This window comes from Lontra canadensis, unplaced genomic scaffold (assembly GCF_010015895.1).
Source record: "Lontra canadensis isolate GAN:19392208 unplaced genomic scaffold, GSC_riverotter_1.0 scaffold24, whole genome shotgun sequence".
Classification (NCBI taxonomy): Eukaryota; Metazoa; Chordata; class Mammalia; order Carnivora; family Mustelidae; genus Lontra; species Lontra canadensis.
This window is the reverse complement of record NW_022631018.1, coordinates 13552981-13578308: the sequence shown is the minus strand read 5'-3', so window position 1 is coordinate 13578308 and position 25328 is coordinate 13552981. Positions and strand designations below refer to the sequence as shown.

At 50.5% G+C, this 25328-nt stretch overlaps 1 protein-coding gene across 1 annotated transcript in view; it reads left to right on the top strand.

The window, feature by feature from the left end:
• The first annotated feature begins 5555 nt into the window (after positions 1–5555).
• Positions 5556–25328, top strand: part of KIF26B (kinesin family member 26B) — a 414161-nt gene continuing 394388 nt past the window's right edge. The window contains exons 1-2 of the mRNA XM_032862876.1: positions 5556–6322; positions 7151–7552. Of these exons, the coding sequence (XP_032718767.1) occupies positions 6260–6322; positions 7151–7552 (465 nt within the window). The 5' untranslated portion in view covers positions 5556–6259. The remainder of the gene's footprint in view (positions 6323–7150; positions 7553–25328) is intronic.

Below are 25328 nucleotides of genomic sequence, written 5' to 3'. Positions count from 1 at the left end.
TCTATTACTTCCATAAAATTCTTTTATGGAAATGTTCTTAATGGCTGCATAGTATTTCCTGATCTGAGGACAGTGTAAGTTATTAAAACCATCCCCTACAGATGCATGTGTAGGTTGCTTTTCTTCCTTCACAATTACACACAGTGACACATGGGATGCCCTGATCTCTTTGCAAAGCATGTAACGTCTTGCGATAAGTGGCGGCATGGGTCATGGCTGTCCATCTGCTACCCAGTGTCCGTGGGCTGGACACACACTGTCTGGTTTTCTTCTCTCTTTTCCACAACTGGTCTTCTCTTCCCCAGCCTGAAAGCAAAATAAAAATAGTGATAGAAAATTTATCTCTCCAGCCGCACAAATTTCATTCAGCCCTTTCTCTTTCTCTACTTTTATCTACGGTCACCTTGGGACTGAACTCAAACTTGGAGATTAACGTGAAAGGAATTTACGAGGATAAAATGATTAGTGATTGAAATGATAGTCCAAGAGTGGAAAGCCTTCCTTCACTCGCAGGGTGACAACCATCCTCTTACACTCTACAGTAGTGACCAAGCACGAAAGTGAAAATTACCAGCTTGCTGATGACTCTTTGGCAACCCACACATGATCATATGGTCCCCGGAACGGCAGTAGATCCAATGCAAATATTGTGTGCATAGTCATCAAGAATACCACATGGGCAGTGTAAGCTGTTTTAATTATCTGTCAAGGAGAAACTCAGCGGCCTCTGGCACAGGCAGTGAGCCCACCGGTTCTGCTGGCATGTTTGTGGCTGAACCATTATGGAAATTATTTCAAAAGAAAAGTATTAAAGAGAAGGGGAATCTGTTATCTGTTGCCCTCTGATTAGCAATTAGAAGTGGCCAGCCTGATTTTGTTTTTGTTTTGTTTGTTGTAATTTTTTGATTTATTCTTTTAGACTTTCAAAAATACAGTGCCATAATATAGTTTAGTTATAAAATTTATGAGCTACTTGTCCCTGAGATATAAATAATGAGAAAGCTAAACTGCATTTTTGGACAACGTAAAAGTCACCTGAAATGTTCCTAAAGAAGTTATGTCCACTTAATAACTAAGGAGCAAGGAATATGGAATAGGAATTTCATTCTTAGCCAAGTGATAGACCTTAGGTTTTTTTTTTTTCCACTTTGTACTCATGGATGTAACAGGGAGATATTGTTTCATCCAGGGGTATCAGTGGAATAAATGAATTGGTGTTTAGAGAAGCGCTCAGCTTTTAGAAGCTAGTATGTAATTTCTTCATTCATAAAGTAAGGCGTGTGTGTGTGTTTTTGAAGTAATGCTGTTAATGTCCTTGAATGTGAAAAGGTAAGATCTATCTAGACAGATAAATCCGTCTAGATAGATTTGTCTGTCTATCAGTGAAGGGTCTAGTTGCATCATTAGAATCCTTCAGTCCAACAGAAAATAAAATAGTTAGACTCTTAACACTTGATCTTAGCCAAAAGGCCGAGAAATGATATACAGTTAGATTCTTTAAAGACTAACTTTTTAGACTGCTAATTCACAGAATAAAAACCCTTGAAGCTACAGGAATTCTAAAAACCTAAGATAGACTTGAAAAAGCCACCATTAAGACTAAAATTGGGGAGTATTTTATATATACAATTGAATTCCCTAAAGAAAACAATTACAAGCTGGATAACAGCAACAACAAAAAGCCTATTTAAAGGCATGGGAGAGTGGCCAGAAGTAGGCAGCGGCCAGAGGGGAGTCAAGGGTTCAGTCCCTAAATGAAGGATTATATGGGTCTCTTCAAGTCTGCTGGGCACAGTGGCTATAACTCAAGGAGAGAGCCAGTCTTTCTGGTGTGAGGCATTCCCTGGTGGAGTTAAGGGCTATGGCTGGAAAGGGAGAAGAAAAATCTTGGAAAGGAGAGAAGCAGCCCTAAAATCTACAATTTCCCAAAGTCATTGGCTGATATTTTTGAATTTTGTATACATGGGAGAGCTACAGGAAGTCAGGGGAAAGTAGTACCTGGAAGCTGGAAGAATTGATTTCAGCTGCTGTCACTACAGGGGAGCAGAGTCTGGGTGTAAATCCCAAGCAAGAGGGTCTGGCAAACATTTTGGGCTTTTTACTGAAATCCCAGATGCTCTCCACTTTAGGGGTAAAGAACAGGTCTCAGGACCAAGGAATTTTTCTTAGATATATCTAAGCTACAACCGACATAGATCTGGTCTAACAAAGCATAAAGTCAAGTTGCTACAAGTTTAAGGTGATCCACCACTAGCTTAAATGCTTGTTGCTAGAACAAAAGGGATACTCTTCAAAGGAAGATTGCACAATCTAGCAACTCTATGATGTAATGTCCACCATTTCAGCAAGCAGTTAAATTTTATTGGATATCAGATATGAAAAGATCAGGAAGACAGGATTCAGAGTCAAGAGAAAAATCAGTTCATAGAGAGTGACCCCCCAAGTGAGCCAGATGTTGGAATGAGCAGACAGGAAATTTAAAGCTGCTCTCATGACTATGTTCAAGGATTTAAAGGAAAAAGAAGCAGATAAATGGAAACTATATATGTATGTATGCATGTATTAAAAACAACAAGCTGAAATAAAGAATTTACTGGATATTCTTAATAGAGACTGGATATAGCAGAAACAATGCTTAGTGAACTTAATAAAGGATCTACAGAAATTATCCAGATTGAAGAATTGAGGGATAAGGATAATATTAACAAATAGAACCACTCAGTAACTTATGAGACAATTCAAGTACTATAAAAATATGCATGTAATTGGTCTCCCAGAAGGAGAGGAAAGAGAGAATGGGGCAGAAAGTAATTTGAATAAAAAAATGGCTGAAATGACCCCAAATTTAGTGGAAAAACTTCTAGATTAACTTACAGGTCCTAGAAATTCAGCAAACCTTACCCAGGATAAGTACAGAGAGAACCACATCTAGGAGCATCATAGTCAAATTGTTGAGAAGTAATGGTAAAGGGAAAATCTTTGAGCATCCAGAGGAAAAGGACATATTCTACACAGAGGGAATTCCTATAGGTTTGCTGTTGATCTCCATTCAGAAGCAAAAAAGGCTGGGGTGTCTAGGTGGCTCAGTTAGGTAAGTGTCCAAATCTTGACTTTGGCTCAGGTCACAGTCACAGGGTCCTGAAATGGAGTGGGGCTGCACCCTTAGCAAGAATCTGCTTAGGATTCTCTCTCCTCCCTCTGCATCCCTCCCCCCTTCTCTCTCTCTAAAAAACAAAAACAAAAACAAAAACAAACAAACAAACAAAACAAACCTACACTTAAAATTTTCTAGTTTTACTAAAAGATATAAAATTTATTTAAATAGCACAAAAGATGGAGGTAAAACGGAATTTACTCTTGCGAGTTTCTTACATTTTAGTCGAAGCGGCACAATGTTAACACTAAGTGGCCCATGATGAATTAAAGATGCACATTATAATCATTAGAGCTCAAAGGCCAGTAGAGAAATGAAAGCACCACCCCCCCCACCCCCGCCGCCGGAATATTCAGTTAATAAAGAGAAGAAAGCAGGAGAGACAGGAATGAACAATGGAGTACAGACAGAATACAGACCCGTACCCAACAACATGAAGGTCAGAAACTTTATAATAAGCGACAAAAGCCAACCGCCATAGAATGCAGACTTCCCGGGGTCCACGAATAAAAAGTTCAAGATCAGGCAAAACTAATCAATGGAGATGGAAATCAGTGCAGAAAGGCTGGGAGCGAGGCGTGGGGACGGCCTGGGAAGAGGCAAGAGAGAACTCTGCAGGAGCGGAAATTTGTATCTTGACCGAGGTGGTGGCTTATCTGGGAGCCTAGATTTACCCAAATTCACAGAAATGTACCCTTAAGATTTGTGCATTTCACTGGGTGCAACTGTTAGGTCCATTTTTAAAAGCCTCGAACCAACTCAACTCTCCGGCGGGGCCTCCGGTTGGAAACTCTGCTCAACAGAGGGCGCTCCGAGCCCGCCAAACGCACTTGCGGGACCCAGCTACTTGGGGATGCAAAGCGGACCAGCTCCGGTCTCCGTCTTCAAGGTGGGTCCCGGAGCTCCGCGACAGTTCTCCCTCGACACCCCACCTCCGCATCCCACCCCCTGCCACGGCTTCGGGGCTGGTGCATTTCAGGGGGGCGCAAGCTGCTGTTCCGCAGAGGCGCCGCGCCGAGCGGATGGCGAGGCCGTTTCCCCGCGGCGCCTCCGCGGAATACAGATGTGGCTGGGAGCTGCCGTGGGCCGCCTGGAGGCGTACCTACCCCCTAAGGTCCTCTCTCTCGATGTGATCGCTTTTAAATTGGAAGCAGGAACGTCATGGAAACTTCCATACTGCTCTCGACATCTTCATTTTGACCTTCTTACCTCGCTTTGGTGGCTGTGAAATCTTCCCCCGCCAAGGCTGGAGGGGGGGGGGGGGGGGGTGGCGGCGGGAGGGAGGCACAGAAGGAATTTTCCCCGAGCAGGGCGGGAGGGGCGTTGCCCCAGGGTTTCAGGACCCCCAGAAGGTTGCCTTCATGCCCCCTCCCTAGCTCAGAAAGAAGCCAGAGGCTGGAAAGCCCCAAACGTCTTTGGCGCCCTCGCCCACCCCCAGGCCGAAGTCCCCGGGCGCGGAGATGCCATTACACCTCACGTGATCCCCGCGCTGGGCCGGTCCTTCTCGAGGCGTCTCGCGGGGTGTTAATTAAAGGTCACAACAAAACAGACCTGCCGGCTCACCAGGAGAAATGTCCTCCCGGGAAATGAAAAATGACACCCCGGAGCAGCCACGTGTGGAGCCTGGCATATGCCGGTTTCCTGCACTCCCCGGCGCTGCGCCGGGGGTGGCGGCGGGGGGGGGGGGATCGGACAGGGGGCGGTGGCTGGGGGCTCCTGGGGCTCAGGCGCGGGAAGAAAGGGAAGGAGAGGTGCCGAGTGGGGAGCGATTCCGGAGCGGCGGGGCGAGGTCACCCCGCACACACCCGGTTTCCAGGCCCGCGCTGCGCGTGTGCACCGCGGCGAATCCCTCAGTTTCCCCTGCCCGGTGGCGGCCGGCCTGGTCCCGGGCTCACCTGGGCCAGCTTGGGCGGCTCGGCACGGGGCAGCTTGGGGCGCGCGGGGCGGGGGGCGAAGGCCCCCGGCCCTTGGCTGTGGCTAGGTGGATGTCCCCCTTCCCCCCACCCCCCAGCCGGCCTGGGGGCTGGTAGGGCAATTCCAGAAAAGGTTTGCAGGGCAGGTCTAGAAGAACAAAGGGCGGGGGGGGGGGTGGACCCGGCATGTTTGCGGACTTGTTTGTGACTCAGTCCCTTTTACACGGCGTTTCAAAGGCAGAACTGCAAGCCTTGCCAGGAAGAGAAAGAACTTGGGGGCGGGGAGGCTCGGGCGCATTTCTGTCCAGCCCCCTCGCTCGGCGCTGCCCCTCCGCGCCAGGCTCGCGCAGTGGCGTCTCATTAGGGCCCTGGCCGCGGGCCACTCTCCCGTAACTTCCCCGCAAGGGGCGAGATTTACGACCCCCCGCCCCCAGCCTCGCCTCGCACTGTCAGGCGCGCGCGCCGCAACATAAAATGGATCCCGGCCGGCGCGGCGGCGGCAGGCAGGCGGCGGGCTCCGGGGCGGCGGGGCGGCTGTTCCCGAGGCTCCGCGCTGCGCCCGGGCGCACACGCGCGCGCTGACCGCGGCGGCGCCGGGTCCACGCCGAGCCGCGTCTCCCTGCGCTCGCGGAACTGTCAGGACGAGCGGGCCGGCGGATATTGGCTCCGCGACGCGCCGAGGCTCCTCCCCGAGTCTGGATCCTTATATTTTGGGAGAATTTCTTTGAACTCAGTTACCGAGCTCCGCGAAGGAGGCAAGTTCCCACCGCCGGCTCGCCGGCGGGAGGCGAGGCGCGGCGAGGGCTCGCCCACCTTCCCCGGCAGCTGCGTGTGCCTGGCGGCCCGCCTCGCTTCCCTCGTGGAGGAAAACGCAGCCACCTGGCCGAGGAGAATGCCAATTATCTGGATGTGACCGTGCAAAGAGAGCGTGTGGCTGGAGGAGGCAGAAGAGGATGAGGAAAAGCATTATTTGAAGAGAAGAATGAACCACCCACTCCAACCCGTTCTGCAAATTTAGTGCTATTACTTCTGAGCTCCATTCGCTTTGATTCTCTCCCGCCCCCCAATTAAGAAACCTTGACTTGAGGGCCAAGAGGCAGCCCTCGACAACGGGGGGACCCTTCTGGGTTGGAAGACCTTTTGGATGTAGCGTTGGTGGAACGTTTAGACACTCTGCTCTGCAAAAGCCACCATGAATTCGGTAGCCGGGAATAAAGAGAGGCTGGCGGTCTCCAGCAGGGGAAAGAAATACGGGGTAAGTTGGGACGGGTACATTGCGGAGGCGCGTTACCAGACCGCCCCACCCCTCGGCCGGGGTCCCCCTTCCCCGGCGCCGCGCGGCCCCGCAGGGCGGCCCCGAGCTCTCCTGCCGCTGCAGAGGCGCCTCCGCCGGGCGGGCTGGGCTTGCGTGCACGGAGGCGGGTCTGCAGGCGAGGACGCCCGCACACTGGCCTGGCCCCCGGAATTTTCTCAGTCCTCGCGTTCCTGGCGGTTTCCGCACCCCTAACTTTTGCGACATTCGTGCACTTCAGGCAGAGTTAAGCCGAATTGGGCGGGGGGGAGGGGCTGTCCATGAATTCTCTGCCGTCCCTCGGGATCAGTGCCCTGGAGCCGGGGGAGCCTTGCATTTACCTTCAGGATCCGGAGGGCTGTACCCTGAATGAATACAAATCCAGATGCCCCCCACCCCACCCCCCGCCCCCGGCATAGCGTCTTCCAGGATCTTGAACCTGGGCTCTTTCTGGGATGGGTGTCGGGTTCAAAACGCGGGGCGCTGACTGTATGAGTTCCCCTTGCAGAAACCATGGGCAGTCCCTGAGCGAGCCCTCTCCTCCCGACCCGAGGAGGGGTCCGCCGGCGCCCAGGAAGCCGGGACCTACTCAAGGACGATTAACGGGTTAGATGGAGGCAGATTCGGCCGCCGAGCTCCGAGCGGTCCCGAACGCGCGCTCCTTGGCGCTCGGCCCGGCCCTCGGGGGCGCGCGTTTCCCCGGCCGGCGGGAGGGCGCCCCCAGCCCGGCTTGGCCCGGGGACGCGGCAGCCCGCCGCCCTGCGGCCCCTGACTCTGCACGTCTCCCCGCAGGTGAATGAAGTCTGCTCGCCCACCAAGCCCGCGGCGCCCTTCTCCCCCGAGAGTTGGTACCGGAAAGCGTACGAGGAGTCGCGCGCCGGCAGCCGGCCTACCCCCGAGGGCGCGGGTTCGGCGCTCGGCTCGTCGGGGACGCCGTCCCCCGGCTCGGGCACCTCGTCCCCGAGCTCCTTCACCGGCTCCCCGGGCCCCGCCTCCCCGGGCATCGGCACCAGCTCGCCGGGCTCCCTGGGCGGCTCGCCGGGCTTCGGCACCGGCTCCCCCGGCTCGGGCAGCGGCGGCGGCTCCTCCCCCGGCTCGGACCGCGGCGTCTGGTGCGAGAACTGCAACGCCCGCCTGGTGGAGCTGAAGAGGCAGGCGCTGAAGCTGATCCTCCCGGGGCCCTTCCCCGGCAAGGTGAGCCCGCGCGGGGGGCAGGAGGGAGGCGGCCCCGGGGCGGGGGAGACCGGGGCGGGCGGAGGCCGGAGGGGCCCCGGGGGGCGAGTCCGCGCCTCTCCCTGGCCAAGCCGGCCCGGGACGCAGAGCTGGGAGGTGTGCCCAGGCCTCTCCGCCCACTGGGTATGCCCCAGCTCATCGGTCCTGCTGCTCTCCACTCCCCGCACGCGCCGGCACCTGCCATTGGACCTGCGCCTGGCGCCCTCCCCGGGGACCCTCTGCCCGCGCGCCGCCCACCTTTGCGGTGAGGCAGGCCCGGGGACAGGCGACACCTGCTCGTGGGGGGCTTGCTTTCTGCCTCGAGCCGGCACTGTGGCCGGCTCCTTAGAGTGTCCTCCCCACGGCCCCCCGCGATCCTTACGAACAGGCCGGTGGGAGTGGTAGACGCAAGCCGAAACTTAGGGCTTGGCGTGTCCCATGGCCTCTTCGTGGGCCTTCGTTCCCAGAATGACAAAAACGGAAACTCGTATTCGAATGCCAGCACGTCCCCCTTGACATCCCGCGTGTGCGCCCGAGGGAGATCGGGGGTGGGAGCGCATGGGAGCCGGGCTGCCTCGCGGCCGGCTCAGCACATTGGCCTCTCCGTGCGGTGTCCGGGAGCCTCCAGAGTGTAACACAATGCAATTGTATTTGCACTCTTGGGTCCAAGTACTATCAAGTGATAATATTTACTCTTCCACTTCAAAGAGTTTTTATCAGTGGTTGGAGAGAAATATTGAGAAAACAAAGTTCATAGCTGTGGGGGTTTCCCACACTGCTCCGTGGCATTTTTCTGATTTGTATTTCTGTGACTTTTGAAATGGCATACTGTGATTTTGAGTCGTGAAGTTTAGCAGTAACTGCGTCTGCTTGCCTCGTCTGCGAATCCAAATTCACACACATCAGTGTTTTCCCAGGCAAGGGTTAAATTAAACAAATACCCACAGAAGTTGTAAAAATTTTACATGTGGAAAATTGACACCCAGAGAATTGGTTTTATGAAGCCCCAATTTATCCCAAGAATAATTAACTTGTGGATTGTTGTCAGGATGCCATTTTTGTAGTTTGATAATAAATCTGTCCAGACTCCCCCGGGAAGGATTTCAGGAAATCGAAAAGCTTATTTTATAGTTGCGTTCTGTATTCTCCAATTTAACACTGCTTCATTCACACATTTATTTGCTCTTTTGATCATTTATCAATAATCTCTGACTTCCTGCTGCTTTCAGGGCACTGTGTTAGGCACAGCAGCGAAATAACAGCCCTCGTCCACAGGGAGCTTATATTCTAATGGAGGATACAAACCACAAAATGCACCATTCAGAATTTGTTCCCATTGCCGTAAGTGCTTGAGAGGTAGCGTGTGGGGTGCTGTGAGATGATAAACCAGACTAGACCCTCTGATAAATTTTGAAAAACCTTGGTTCTTAAAGTTACCATCCAATAGGTGGCAATCCTACTAAGTTGCAGTGTACCGAAGCATTCTAGAACATTCTCTAGGAACAGTTCTTACAACAGCTTATTGGTGGTGATGTTTGAGTGCTTCCGTGTGCAAAGGTAAATCAAAATCTGCTCTTTTCATGCAAATGGAGGAAGGGAAGGAAACCTATAGGAAGAAGAAACAAATGTTTGCAATTCAAATGCCTCCATCCTGTGTTGTGACAAAGTTGATTTGGGGTTTTGTTGGAAGCACCTGGAAAATCCATTCCCGGTGTTACAGTTCAAGATACTTGCCAATTGTATTTGCCTGATGAAATTAAAGTGACCCTAGGAAACCGGTCAGGGGTCTCTTAACTCAGTGCTCTGTGCCAGCTCACAGTCACGCGGGCATGTCTGAGGGACAGCTTTCAGGCACCGGGAGGTCACATGGGGTCACTAGCAGGCACACATGAATATCACCCAGGACCACAGTTGCCTGGGGGCACAAGACTTAGCCAGAAACAACAGTGACATGGATTGTCTCCTTCTCAGTTGGGAGGTGTGGGGCCTCAAGGTTAACTCTAAGTCTTCTGTGCGTCTCTGGGAATAATAATAAAAGTTCAGCTTTTTTTTTTTTTTCCTTCTTCTTTAAACATCGGTACCCTCAGATGAGGTACAATTTCCACTCCCCTTTTAAAGCCTGCAAGATTTTAAGGAAACACATGCTGTATTCTCTTGAACAGGATGGATGGAGGCGACAGAGTTCAGACATTAGACTCCTTTCTTCCCAGGGCTGGGTTTATGAGCTCTCTATGGACCTCGGTAGCCCTCTGGCACCAAAAGAGTTAAATTTCTTTAGCCCAAGAGATTCCACTGTGACTCCAACATGCAGTTTGCCCTGGAGAGTAAGCATCTAGAAGATGAAGGCATGTTCTTGAGGGGAAATTAGCAAAAATCATCATTGTAATTCACTTAAGACACTTAACGGTATTTGGGAACTATTTTTTCTTTCTTTTTTTAAAAGACTTTACTTATTTATTTGACAGACAGAGATCACAAGTAGGCAGAGGCAGGCAGAGAGAGAGAGGAGGAAGCAGACTCCCTGCTGAGCAGAAAGCCAGATGCGGGGGCTCCATCCCAGGACCCTGGGATCATGACCTGAGCCAAAGGCAGAGGCTTAACCCACTGAGCCACTCAGTTGCTCCTGGGAACGATTTTCTTAAACAGAGTTCTAAATTCTACTAGGTGGTATGAAAAGTCTCGTAGGTGGGCATTTAGAAGTCAGAGGCAGACTAGCACATTCGGGAATCTTCTTATTTATTTGGTTTCAGTTGTCTCTCCACTGCTGATTTATTTTGTGACCTTGAGTAAATCCGTTTTTGTCCACATTTATAAGTTAATTTGGAGAAATATGTGGGGCTGTTGATGATTATTAATTAGCCAAGATACTGTTAGGTTTATGTTTTATAGAGTTAGATATTTTTTTTTCAATCCAACATTATCCATTTTCAGTTTCTAATTTCATCAGCACATTTTCCAAATATCACCCAGCGGTAGGAGTCCTCACCCTGCACTGTTTGTAGGTAGCAAGCCCTGTTGAACTCCACCACCCCAGTTTTGTCTTGGGGACAGTTGGTTAAGGAGGGGAGGAGAAATGCTGGTGAGCCCATCTGGGAGGGGTGTCTGGCTGAACCCAACCATTAGATGGTGGCCGCTTTGGTGGCCTGCAGAGTGACCGCCCTTATTCTGAGCCTTCTTAGGAGTCACGTGACCACAGGAGCCCAGGGCTTTGGGGTGGAAGGTAGCAGCTGGCCTCTGAGATTTCTGGGCGCAGGGCGGGCATGGTGTTAACTGAGGCAGGAAATGGGAGGAGTTCCACACTTGGGAGGGGCTCGGAGAGAAGGGTGCTCATGGGTTTGGTTTTCCTTGCACTGCGTGTGAGGTTTCTGGAAACAGGCAGGGAGTGGAGGCAGACTGAGGAATAGGACAGGCTCTGCAGTGTAGAAACAGCAACCGTGATCTCATGCACCTATTGATGTTCTGGATTTGTCCCTTCAAATGACAACTTACCTGGTGAGTAAACACCTGTGTCTGGTGGCGGATTGTAAAACCTTTGGATTGACTTCTGTTACCTGCGTCGTCAGGTAAAAAAAAATACTCGCTGGGTTTTATACCACGTCTTTTTTAAGGGCTGGAAGTAGAAGGGGAGAAGTAGAAGATAAAAGAATGTTGGTTTGTGAAGTGTTGGGATTTGGGGTAAACACGGTCCTTCTGCCCCTGGCAGCGTTCCCACGTGTATTTCACATCTGCGGCCCGAGTGTCTTTTCTGTTTTATGCACAGTCAAGCCACCAAGCAGAAATAAGGGCCAAGAAACGGATCTCCCATTTTGGGGCTCTCCTTGATCATTCGGGGAACTGAATGGAACTTTTGAATCGAGACTGTGTCCTAAGAAACATCAGCCCGAAGGAATTCCCTGGAGTAGGTGGAAATGTTCCAGATTGGCAGAAGGGTCTCGGGCATCTGATCATTTCCAGATCAACACAAGAAAATCTTTTATTTAAAAAAAAAAAAAAAGTGTCCAGAACTATATTGCTATCTGATTTTTTTTCTCAGTCAAGTATTCTGGGCCCATTTATGTCCCGGAAATATCAGGAAGATTAGCCAGTCGTACCGAAAAGGGTGGCCAGGAATCACAGAGATGAAAGAAAGGAATGTGTCAGAAGGGTTTAAAAACACCAAACGTAGACTGTAAATAGCCAGAGCCCAAGTAAGTCTAGACTTGGGGAACATGTGTGTGTGTGTGCGCACGCGCGCATGTGTGTGTATATTTCTGTATTTTCCCAGCTCCAAAACGGGTATGAAAAAATAACTATGGAAAGTTTCCTCCAGAAGCCATGGTGTGACTCTTTATAGATATAATACAAATTGCATTTTAAATGCTTATTAATTAGGAGAGATGTTTATCCGAAATCCTTTTAAGAACACATGGTGATTTTCAGAACACGTGCTTTGAGCCTTTTCCGTTTCAGAAATATTTTCAATCCAAGACCAGCTAATAGATAATATCAGTCGTGAGAACATTCCGGAAACATGTTAGGGGTTCTAAATGCCCTCCCAGTGGAGACCCGTGAGTGGCAGTCTCTTCCTTCGGGCTTAGCAGGCTATGGAATAATGGCATTTCATTCCACCAGACTTTTAATTGTGAACCAACATGGTCAGTTTTTATAGTGACTTAATTCACTTTCTGAAAATCCCTGGGCTGTAGTAACATCTCCCGCACGCCTCGCAGATAGGATTATTGCATTAGAAATGTGATTTTTAAATGGCTGAGGCTAGTAATTTGTCAGCATTTGGAAGGATTAAGTCAATAAAATTTAGGCAACATGAGCTGCTCTTTGGCATGTCCCCGACTGCGCCATTCATGAACTAATCCTAACGGTGATGGTGATGGTGATGATTATGAACGGGTAGCAGTTACCGGCCTTGCTATGTGCTGGGCACTGTACTTGGACCCCCCCGCCCCCAATCCATTAGTTCTCCTATAGCAAAGTGGAGATGAATGCAGTCTCTTTACCCGGGAATTTCAAAAATCAATGTGGTTCGGGTCACAAAAAAGGAAGCATGAGTAAAGGTGCAAGGAACAGAGAAATCCAAGGAAGCCGTCTCCCCCAGACCCCGTGATGATGGTCACTGTTAGGGTAACTGCCTGAGTGGGAATCCACCCCCACCCCCGACCTGGAGAGACAGAGTCCAGATTATTTTTCCTGGGCTCACAGATGGTAGCATCACTTTTCGGGGGGGGGGCGCGAATATGTGGGGCTGTCAGGATGGTGAGTTGAATAATTTTCTTGGCTGGAGTGTAACGCAGGGGGTGGGGGAGGAACTGCCTCATATTTCTTCTAGTCACTCACTCGAGACTCCTCTGTTGCCTGCCCTTTCTGGAAAACCCTATCGGATGAGGAGGCTCCAGTGACCTCCCGAGGGGAAGCGCTCTCCAGGGGAATGTCTCCAAGCCAGGTCTGTGGGGCTGCCAGACTCCAGCTCTGTTCTGTCCTGGCAAAGGTTGCAAGTTGGCTGGTGTCTGTCAGGGTTCCCAGTCTCTTTTCAGGAATACAAACTGGTTTCATTTTTACTATCTTGAGTCACAGGCTGACCTTAGCATCTTTTCTTTACCTCTCTCTCTTTTTTTTTTTTTTTTTGAACCCTCCTGTATGGCCTTACTGTAGCAAAGAAGCACGAATTCTATGGGTTCTCACTCATCTCTCATACTTTCGAGCACCAGTCTGAAATCCCGTAGAGGGCATTTGCACAGGTGCCAAAGGACAGGGAATAAGCCTACATTCCTAAATTACTTTAAAAAGTTTATCAAAGGGCGCCTGGGTAGCTCAGTTGGTTGGGCGTCTGCCTTCAGCTCAGGGCATGATCCCAGGTCCCTGGAATCAAGTCCTGCATCGGGCTCCCTGCTCAGTGGGGAGTCTGCTTCTCTGTCTGCCTCTCCATCTGCCTCTCACTTGTTCTCTCTCTTTCAAATAAATAAATAAAATCTTAAAAAAAAGATATTTTATCAAAGGGTGCCTGGGTGGCTCAGTTGGTTAAGCATCCAGCTCTGATCACGGCTCAGGTCTTAGTCTCGGGGTTGTGAGTTTAATCCCCTCGTTGGGCTCCACACTGGGTGTGGAGCCTATTTAAAAAAATATACGTATCAGGGGCGCTTGGGTGGCTCAATGGGTTAAGCTTCTGCCTTCAGCTCAGGCCTTGATCTCAGGGTCCTGGGATCAAGCCCCACACCAGGTTCTCTGCTCAGCAGGGAGCCTGTTTCTCCCTCTCTCCCTCTCTCTGCCTACTTGTGATTTCTCTCTCTGTGTTAAATAAATTAAAATATATATATATGTATCAAATTAATCAGTTTATATCTGTCATCCTGCTTACTGTTGCCTTTGGGATGCTCCAGAACCCATCTAAGAAGGGTGGATTTCAAGTCATGGTTACAAAGACTGTCTATCACTTCCAGGTTTCAAAGGAATTCACCTTTGTTTTCTTTGAGTGTTTCTATGGCTTCCTTTTAAATATTTAGTTGTCTGATCCACTGGGAAGCTACTTTGGTGTATAATGAAAGGTACAGATCAATTTTATCTGTTTCTAAATGTCTGTAGTTGTCACCAGACCCGTTATTAAAACATCCATCTTCCCTCCACTGATCTGAGATACCGTCATTATCATAAACCAGCTTTTCAGTTGGACTTGGGTCTATCTCTGTACCTTCTGCTATGTGCCATTTATCTGTCTCTTCATGTGCCAGTTCCATTTTATTTTATTTTAATTTTTTTTAGATCTTTATTTACTTTAGAGAGAGTGGGTGTGTGCATGCATGGAGGGGGGAAGGGCAGAGAGGGGGCAGGGAGAGGGAGAGTGAATCGGAAGGAGACTCTGTGCTGAGAGCAGAGCCTGATGCGGGGCTCAGTCCCACGATCATGAGATCGTGACCTGAGCCAAAACCAATTTTCAAGGTTTTTCTCCTATAGACTTTGAGCATTTCTTGTTAAATTTACTCCTAGGTATTATATCTTTTGTTGCTATTATAAATGGGCTCTTTACTTCCATCTTTTCTTCTAATTGATAATTGTATATAAGAGGGATATTGACTTCTATGTTAACTTTATAGCCTATTAAATTCTATTAATGTGTTCATTAGTTTTTTAAAATTCATCCTCTTGGATTTTTGAGAGAATTTATCTGATATAAGTAGAGATACCATTCCTCTTTTCTTTCACTCTTTGTATTCCTTTATTGGTTTTTCTCTTTTTTGTTACATTGTTTCATGCCTCTGATACATTGTTAAATGGTCATGACACAATTGACGTTTATAGTTTTCCCCACTAAGCAAGATGTCGGCTTTTCGACTGAGGCATACATTATAATTTTACAAATTAAGGAAATATCCTTCAGTTCCTAATTTATTTAGTGATTTTCATCGAGAATGGGTATCGTGTTTTGCCAAATATGTTTTCAGTCTTTAGGGAGATGATCATATGATTTTTCTCCTTAGATCTATTACTGTTGTGAATTATCGCTGTTGACAAGCCATCCTTGCATTCCCATAATAAACTCCACTTGGTCACAATGTTTCTTTGTTTGTTTTTGTTTTTTTTTTTTAAGATTCCCCTCATTTGACAGAGATCACAAGTAGGCAGAGAGGCAGGCAGAGAGGGAGGAAGGGAAGCAGGCTCCCCGCCGAGCAGAGAGCCCGATGTGGGGCTCGATCCCAGGACCCTGGGATCATGACCTGAGCCTGAAGGCAGAGGCTTAACCCACTGAGCCACCCAGGTGCCCCTGTCACAATGTATTTTTAAAGGATGCTGTGGATTGGATGTGTTACTATTTTATTTACTGCCTTCGCTTTCATGTTCACATGCTCATAAGAGTTTCTGATTCCTGCTCCTGCATCAGCTACAGTGCTCTGCCACCTTACAACCAAGGTACAAAAAGGAGGAAAATTCCTGCCCTGGAGCAGCTCCCGTCTAGTTTTAGAGACAGACAAGGAGCTGGTGTTCAAGGGCAGTGTGGGAGGTGCCGGATTGCAGGCTGGGCAGGCTGCCAGGGAGTGGAGGGGAGGCGGGAGCGCCTTTGACAGGTGGCTGGGAGTTCGGCTTGTTGAGCACAGGGCAGCGCCGAAATCCGGCCAGAGGGAATAGCAGACATAAAGCACAAGAAGGCTATGCATGCTTGTATTCTTTGGCGAACTGCAGGGGTGCATAGTTATCGTAGCACAGCGTGCGCATGGGTGAGTAATACACTTGGAAGATGGCAGGGGTTAGGCTGCGTGGCCTCACAGCTGGAGAGTCTCCTATGACGCGGTTGGCCTTGGGCAGCTGTGGATGGGCATCTGGAAAGGGAACGAGGTGATCAGATACCATTGATGACAGGTTGCTGTGTCAACTGAGGGAAGATGGGCTCAAGAGGGCATCTGGGAGCCCATGAGGAGGCCCCTCACCATGGCTTGGGTGACAGAGGATACAGGTCTGAGCTAAAGCAGTGGCAGTAGGAATGGGGTGGCAGCTTGGACCAGACAGATGTTATGCGTAGAAAACCCATGGGGACATGGGGCAGAGGGAGAGGAGGAAGAAGAGGGCTCCCCACCCTCCCCGCCCCCCCCCACCCCCCACTGATTTCAGGCCAGGACAAGCGTGAGGAGCTGCTGCCATTAATTGAGATGGAGAGTACAGGAGGGACTAGGGCTTTTGTTCTTGTGGTCTGGTTTCTGAGGACGGTGTGGATAATAAACTTGTTCTGGGCCCCCTGGGGCTTGAAGTGGAATGTTCCAGTGGGTCCTGGTGGGATTCAGAGCTGGAGACGTGGGTCTGGGGGATGTTGGCATGGAGAGGGTGGTGGGATCCCTGGAGGCAGAGCTGTCTCCAGAGAGTGGGGACAGCAAGTGGAGATTGGAGCTGCGGGACTGGGGACAGCGAAGGCACAGGCAGCCCGAGGAGTCAGGAGAAGTCAAGGAGAAGCCAGGAGAAGGGGAGGAAACTCGGAGACAGTGGAGCCACAGAAGCAGAGAGAGAAGCAAGCTTCAGAGGGAAGCAAAGGTCCAATGCCTCAGAGAGATCAAGGAGGTAAGGACCGAGGTTTCCCTTGATGCTGTGACTCAGAGGTCACTGGGGATCTTTGTTAGAAGAGTTTCTGGTGCTGGAGAGAGGCGGGCAATGACCGTGTGTCCAGGAATGGGTGGAAAGGCAGAGGGCATGTGGGGTAGCATTTGCGTCTTTGACCACACTAAGAGGTTAAGAGTGATCCACTTTTGAAGCTCTTACGACCTTAAAAAGGAAGACCTGGGGTCAAAAAACTTGGCTGCAAAATCAGGTTACTCACAAAGGGTGTGACCTTGGGCCCAGCCTTTCTGAAACTGGTCACTCCTCTTTACTGGGGCAACAATGACAGGACCCTTCCAGGGTTGTTGTGAGGGTCTGTGAAATGGGCAAGATAGTGTTCAACCTTCACTTTCTGTTTATTCCAGTGATTTTCTCTAGGAAGGTAAATTTTAGAAAAGCCCCCTCTCTCCCTCCCTCCCCCCTCCCTTCCTCCCCTACTTCTCTCCCTCCCCCTACATCTCCCTCCTTTCTTTCCTTCCTCCTTCCCTTCCCTCTTTCCCTCCCTCCTCCTTCCTTCCTTCTTTCCTTCCTTCCTTCCTTCCTTCCTTCCATCCATCCATCCTCTTGCCAGTGGTCTGACAGCAAAAACGCAAAAGCAGCAGTCAGAGAAAATGGAGCCAAAGTGCTCTTCTCCTTTTCCACACCTTCCCCTCCCCGAGGAGAAAGCCCTCATTTATTCCTCTGTGGGTGACCCCACAGAGAATCTGGGAGAGCTCAGCGGATGAAAATAGCCACTCCTTTTAGCTGAGATGCTGCGAATATGGAGTGCGATCCCTTGTCGCAGATGGAAATCCCTTTCTCGTGGTCTGCCCGTCTCAGGCCCTCTGGGGAGCTTGGCAGCCGCCCCGTCCAGCATTGTCACTCCGGAGGGGGGAGCGGGGAGGGGGCTTCCGCTGCGATCTGGGCAGTACGGGGGATTCGGGCTTAGCTGCCTTCCCATCCAGCTTTATCTCTCGCAGACAGTTTTCTTTGCAGTTATGCTTTGCTGATCCTATCGCCTCGATTCTGTCCAGACCCTGCGGAGGAGTCTGGAAAGAGAGACCCCCTCCCCCACATGCGGGATTTCCTGCACAGGGTTGGGCTCGCAGAGCCTCCTTGGAGACTCTCACCTGCCCGGAAAGCGTCCATATTCCTGTGCCGCTCTGGGGGTCCACGGGTCCCGAGGCTCTGGGGTAGATGGAATTCCTTTGATAAGCAGAAATCTATCTAAATGTATCCTGCGTGTCACAGGCCAGGTGGCAGCTGAGGGGCTGTTCGGGCTCATTGTCTCTGCTTAATGGAGTTTGAGTTCGATATCGTGGCCAACCACAAAACGTTCTTGGAAAAAGGTTTAGCGCTCCACCTCTCCACTCACGACAGGGTTTTTAAAATCTTTGATAGTTCTTATGCACAAAATGTCTTTATTTTTAATTCTTTTAAAGATTTTATTTATTTATTTGAAAGAGAGCGCACAAGTTGGCGGAGGGACAGAGGGAGAGGGAGATGCAGGCTCCCCGCTGAGTAAGGTGCCTGATATGGGACTCGAACCCAGGACCCTGGGATCATGACCTGAGCCAATGTCAGATGCTTAACCCACTGAGCCACCCAGGTGCCCCAAAATGTCTTTATTCTTAAAGCATTAACTGCAAATCATAAGATAAAATCTCTTTTGCCACCACAGAGGTGATGAACTTTCGACACCTTATCAAATCTGAGTGATGACTGAGATTTATAATGGCTAATTCAGGGTCCCCCCCCTCCCCCCGAACTTCAAGAGCTTGCGATTCTTCTCGTGGTGTGATTCCATTTTTTAGTTAGCGGTGATGAGCAGCTACGCTTCCCCGAGCAACACCACCATCTGATTCAGAGCGGTTGCTTTCTTTGGAGATGGGATTGCTGCTTCCCTCCTCCCTCTCCCTCTTAATGCCGGGTTCAGGCAGCAACAGGAGACTTGCTTATTAACTAAGAAACCAAGACCAACCCAAAGCTGTCGAGTTATCTAACCAGATGGTTGTCCAGAAAATAAGCAGCCGATCAGGCGAGCAGCCAGCAACCACATGGTTTAAGAGAAATGGTCAGCTGCTGGGGCGCCTGGGTGGCTCAGGTGGTTGAGTGTCTGCCTGTGGCTTTGGTCATGATCCCCATGTCCTGAGATCGAGTTCCGCATCAGGATCCCTGTTCGGTGGGGAGTCTGCTTCTCCCTCTGCCTCTGTCTCTCCCCCTGCTCATTCTCTTTCTCTCTCTCAAATAAATAAATAAAATTAAAAATTAGAAAAAAAGAGCAACGGTCAGCTGCCTGGTCCAGCTGTGTGCCTTTCTGTAGAGGGACAACCTGGTCCTGAACATGGCGGCCTCCCAGGTGGCCTTGAATGTCATCTCTGCCGAACCGGGAGGCAAGGCCACGAGGCTGAGGGCAAGAAGGATGGAAGATGGCAAGGGGAGGAATACGATGAAGGGGACGAGGAAGGACAAGAGAGGGCGAGAGAAAAAGGGAAAGAGGGGGTAGGGGTTGGTAGGCATCGCAGGTTGTCTACAGCCCCGGATGTTGAGATGAGAAGAGACGGTCCTTAGATGAGACAGTTGCCATCGTGTCCGCAGCGCTAACTAGCACTGGGATCCCGGGCCCGCCAGCCTGTGCTTGGTCCCTCCTTTGTAATCTGAGAGGGTCAGCGTCGGTGGCCCCTATGAGTGTCTCTGAAGCCACAGAGGAGCCCCAGGACTGGGACACCCAGTCCTTGCTCCCAAATTCCAGAGGGCTCTGCTTGACAAGGCCCGAGGTGGTTTTCTGGCCAAACGGAGGGTTTAGGTCTCCCACCCCCAGCCAGCCAGGCCTGCCCCTGCCCCAGGGTCTGCCCAGCCCCACACACAGGTGCTGCCAGCCCCGTCCTCCCTGAGGTTCCTGCGTTTGGAATTTGGTTCATAAACGGACGGACGGGATTCTTCCTGTTTCTTAATAAAGCTGTTTACTTGTCTCTCTTCTGTGTTTGTACACAGAAATAAACTCAGGCAGACGGAGAGACAAATTGATTTTATAAGAGCAATTTGGTTAAGGAATGTCTGAGAAAAAATAATGCCTTAGATATAAAGACGGCTTATAGTTTTACATGGAAAAAATCTGTCATACTGATTAGGTTTATTCATTTTAAAGATTTTTATTTACTTTTTTATTTGAGAGAGAGAGAGAGAGAGAGCACAAGCAGGGAGAGGGGCAGATGGAGAAGCAGGCTCCCCACTGAGCAGGGAGCCCAATGTGGGGCTCGATCCCAGGACCCCTGGGATCATGACCTGAGCTAAAGGCAGAGGCTTAACCAACTGAGCCACCCAGATGCCCCTGATTAGGATTTAGAATTAATCTGGGGGCGTTCATCCTGGGCAGCAGTCCAGGATCACCCAAACTCCAGACATCTCACTTGTGTTTCTTTCAAAAACTCTACATCTAGGGGCACCTGGGTAGCTCAGTCCGTGAAGCATCTGACATTGGCTCAGGTCATGATCCCAGGGTTCTGGGATCGAGCCCTGTTTTGGGCTCCCTGCTCAGTGGAGGGTTCCCCTTCTTCCTTCTGCTCCTATGAATGTTTAGACAAGGCCACAATTGTTTACACCAACAGTTACATCCTCCATGCCCACGACATGGGTGTAACTGTCCCGTTGTTTTGAAGGGTGGCCCGCAGAGGAGGGGACAGGTGGCCGGCTTGGGGGTGGACAGTGAACAAGGTCTGTTCATTCATTATCCAATTTATTTTTCTTCTCTTATAACTAACCCATCTTGTCTTTAAGCTGTCTGCTTCCTGTGAGATGCCCCCCTCACTCTTATAACTGTAACACTCTGTATACGTGCATACTATCGCCTGAGCACAGTTCAGGGAGCCCTACAGATATTAAGGGCAGAGCTGCATCTGACCTTGAGTGCGATTAGCACTGGGGTGCCCGCACACGTGAGGGCAGGCACGGAGCAGCCGGACATGTGGACACACACTTGACCTCCGCATTCTTGCACTTGGTTCTTGGCCCCTATCCCGGGGGTGGGGGCAGACTGACTTCCTACGCCGTCACAGGGCTCGCCCAACTCAGCACAGCATCCTCTCTGCGTGTTTGCCTCCACTGTGTTCCCAGATATCGGAACTGTTGTTTCTCCTCTGCTCCTTCCCCCCTAAATTCGCTCAGGCGACCCTCGGTGGCATTTCTAAGACGGCTTGCTGCTCGCTGGGCTGTGCGCCTGTGTGCATGTGCGGGCACACTCTGCAGGAGCCCCAGGAGGAAGCCCGTCTCCGGTTTCAGACATTGTCAGGCCCGAGCTCTTATTGGAGGTCAAGGCTGCTAACAAAGTGGGCCGCGCCATCCAAAGGGCACTGAGCAGGGAAGGGTGGCGGGCGTCTGGGCAGCCTGTGGTCGCAGGAAGGGGCTGCCTTCGGCAGATGCGCTCAGGATGGCTTGGCGAGCATTTTTGCAATCAGGGTGTCAAGTATAACAACAGGCACGGCTTTCCTCTGTCTCTTCAGGCTCTGCTTCCTGTGTGCGGCAGGACCCCGGGAAGGAAGTTGCTAGCGGTGGGCTCTTCTGTGGTGGTAGTTTGTGGTAATTTCCTTTTTTTTTTTTTAAACGAAGTATTCCTTGTTATTAGTGATTCTCCAGAATGGCCCTTTTTGGTGGACAGGAGGAGATAACAGAATGGCGGAGAGGTGTCGGGGGGCTCTGGGGTCTCCCCGAACATCTCTGGCTGTGGAGGCTCCATCAAGTTCAAGTAGGATCTGTTGTTTAGCCCATACGGACCTCCTGGACTCTGAGCCCTGGAGGTTGGCAGTCATGTTATGAATTTTATGTTTCTCTTGGTACCCGTGCACCCACTAGACAGTAATTTATTTATTTATTTATTTATTTATTTATTTTTAAAGATTTTATTTATTTATTTGACACAGAGAGAGAGAGAGAGATCACAAGTAGGCAGAGAGGCAGGCAGAGAGAGAGAGAGTGGAGGGGAAGCAGGCTCCCTGCTAAGCAGAGAGCCCGATGCAGGGCTCGATCCTAGGACCCTGGGATCATGACCCGAGCCGAAGGCAGAGGCTTAACCCACTGAGCCACCCAGGTGCCCCTATTTATTTTTTAATATGTGAACTCTTCAAGGATTTCTGGCCTTTGCGGGGTGGGGTGGCGGGAATCTCCTTCTTTCCACTTCTGTGTGATGGAAACTTTATGGGGGATGAAGGAAGAGGCTGATGGAGGAGGGGATGCTGGCCACAGGGTATGGGGAGGAGGGCCTGCCGCCCGCCCCCTGACCTGGCCTCCTGTTCTAGAAGAGTGAAATCCAGAGGGATGAAATGCGAGTGGGACTCCTTCACCGGGGTGGCTCCTGGTCTATGTATTTCTGGATCATTAGTCTGGAGGCCCTTGAATTTCCTGTTAGTTGCTTTGACCTTGTTTTTGCTCCATTTAATGCGCTTGTGCTCACTTCTGGTCTGGAGAATAACGGAACGTGGGAGTGCTCACGGGGTGCTCAGGATGGTCCCAGGGATCCCAGGGAGGAAGCCTCGCTTCACTGGTTGGAATGAAGCCGCGAGGGCAAGCTCAGGGCCTCACGTCCAGACTCCAGCCCCTGAGGTTTAATGTCTCCCTTCATCTGCGAGTTGATGTGCGCAGTCGACACTGCCCTGCCTCTGTTATTTGGTGAGATGGTGACACACGATCACCTGCAGGCCCGAGGGGCGTCTGCAGTAACGAAGGGCCCCTGCTCCCTTGGAGCGGCTGCTCGGAACGGCCATGGTTTGCAGGGAGAGGAGCAACGCACCGGGTTGCTTTCAAGTCCTTCAGGGCAGAGTAGCAAGGAAGTGGGCTGGTTTTTTTCCCAAGACGTGGATGGGGTCGCACTTGTTCTGGAAAGAGACACAGCAGTGTTCACTGCTCTGTTGTAGAGCACACACCAGTGTCCTGGTAGAAGGATCACGGACTTTCCAAACCCTCTACCTTACACATGGCAGAATTCAATATAATATGTCGATTTAAATGAACACCATGAATTTTTAATGTTATCTGTCACCTCGACTCCTGGACACCCGATGTGGTCCTGTTGAATCGTTAGGATTTTTTAATCCTGGGACTCTAGCAGAGAACGAGCTTCAGAGGTTATGGAAAGTTGGGTTATTCCTGCTATTTAAAAAAAAATTATATATATATATATATATATATATATAATTTTTTTTTTTTTTTTTTTTTTTTTTTTTTTTTTTTTTTTTTTTTTAGAGAGAAAGGGAGAGAGAGTGACAAGCTGACTCCCTGCTGGGCACAGAGCCCAACACGGGGCTCGATCCCACAGCCCTGAGATCAGGACCGGAGCTGAAACCTCAAGCCAGATACTCAATTGACTGTGCCACCCAGGTGTCCCTAGGTGACTTTTGCTGTTAAGAACATGGTTCCTGGGCACACTGCTGGCTCAGTTAAGCGTCTGCCTTCGGCTCAGGTCATGATCCCAGGGTCCTGGGTTGGAGCCCTGCATCAGGCTCCCTGCTCAGCGAGGAGTCTGCTTCTCCCTCTCTTTCTGCCCCTCCCCCTGCTTGTACTCACTCTCTTTCTCACTCAAGTAAATAAATAACATCTTTTTTTTTTTTTTTTTTTTTTAAGATTTGACCTATTTATTTGACAGAGAGATGCAGTGAAAGAGGGAACACAAGCCAGTGGAGAGGGAGAAACAGGCTCCCCACTGAGCAGGGAGCCCAATGAGGGGCTTGATCCCAGGACCCCGGGATCATGATCTGAGCTGAAGGCAGACGCTTAATGACTGAGCCACTCAGGTACCCCCCATAACATCTTTAATAAAAAACAAAAACCAAAAACATGGTTCCTGCAGCCAGACCGCTAGGCTATGAATCTTGGCTCTGTCCTTTGCCAGCTCTGTAGTCTGTGAACTTAGAGGGACTTGCTTCCTGCCTCAGTTTCCCTATTTGCATAATGGCATTAACAGGAACAGTTGCTTCATTGGTGTGTTTTGTCTGGCACGTAGTAGGCGTTCACTAAATATTAGCATCCAAACTGCCATTTCCTAGAAGAGGAAAGTCAAACTCGCATCTCTAGACGGTGACCTCCCGACCCCAGGATTCATTCCACGCAGTTAACGTCAGTGTATGTATTTTCTGCTTCTCTCGTGCTCCATGTCTGTCTACCCCTTGGACTGCGTGCCTGGCCAGCGTTTCTTTGGCTGTCACTGTGCAGTCATGTGGTTACCTGACTTGGGGCGGGACAGAAGGGTGGTTAGGACACAGCCCTGCCCTTGAGCCCCACAGCCTGGGGTGACAGCGTGTCAGACAGCAAGACAGTGGTGTCCCTCCCCAGCTCTCAGCAGCATCCTTCACCAGACCCAAGAGGGGAGAGCAACCCAAGGGTCCGTCAGCAGGTGAGAGTATAGACTAAATGTGGTGTACACGTGATGGAAGGAGGTATCTAACACACGTGTGTATTACTAGAGAGGATATTTACTTCCTGTACAGAAAGGAAGCAGCATCGGACACCACCTGTTACTGCGCGGAGGAACCTCGACGTGATTCCGAGTGAAATAAGCCGGTCCCCAAAGGGGCAGATCCTGTGTGGTTCCAATTTCCAGGTGATGCTTCGAGTTGTCAGATTCTCGGAGACAGAGTGGTGTGGAAGGATGGGGGCGGGGGTGGCGGGACGGAAGGGGATGGAGACTTGACGCTTAACCACAAGGAGCTTTAGTCTGGGGAAATGAAACAAATTCTGGAGATGGGAGGGAGTGTTGATTGCAGGAACACGGGCTGTACCTGATGCCCCTGAACTGTGCATTTTGAAAATAGTTAAAATGTTACGTTATGTGGGACATTGCCCCTCTGCCCCGCCCCCCCCACGCCACCCACAGCAGGGTGAACTGTGTCACAGCACAGCGATCTCAGGGAAGAGACGTCCCTGCGGATTGCCTGGGCAGGGAAGTGGCTCGTGAAGGGGTGACCGTGACAACTGTTGGGCTAACCACCACCGGCTTCCCAGCACGCCGTGTGCAATCCCATCTAATCCTACGACTGGTTGCGCTTACTGTTCCCCATTGCACGGATGAGGAAACTCAGCAAGGTTAGGGACCCGGACCCGTGTCCTGCCAGGGATGTGGGGCAGGGAGAGGATGGGGGACCTCCCTGCGAGCCTCCCTGCTGTCCCCACGGGAGGGAAGGGTCCCGGTGAGGCCTGTGGAGGGTGCAGGAAGGGCCCCTCACTGCCTTCCAAGAAGGCAGCCTTTTCGTTTGTGCCTGTAGGAGTTTGCAAGTTTTGCGTGGGCTGTCGTCCTCCCCAAGTGAAAACGGGAGGCTGGCAAATTCATCTTTTTGAAGGCAGCACGTCTGTGGTCCCCTGCGTCAAAGTTATTAATGCTATACTATAATTATATTGCACAATTTGCAGTAAACTTAAACAAATGACTTATTAGCCTTTGGGTTCTTGACAGCAGTATGATCAGTGGCTGCGACACTCTTCCGAATTTGCCAGCACATTTTCTTGTGGGCATTGCTTTTTTGGACTTGGACCAAACGGACTCTTTGGAAGATTCGATAGGAGCATACAACCTTATATTTAAAAACCTGCCTTTTTCAGGGTTGCTGTCCTGGGCCTTTGCCGTTTCATTTCCCGACTCTGTAACGTTCCCTACAGGGATGTGATGGCTGGATATGGGGCTGGGGGGCAGCGGTCCGTCTTAACCTCATTTGGCAAGCTGGAGAAA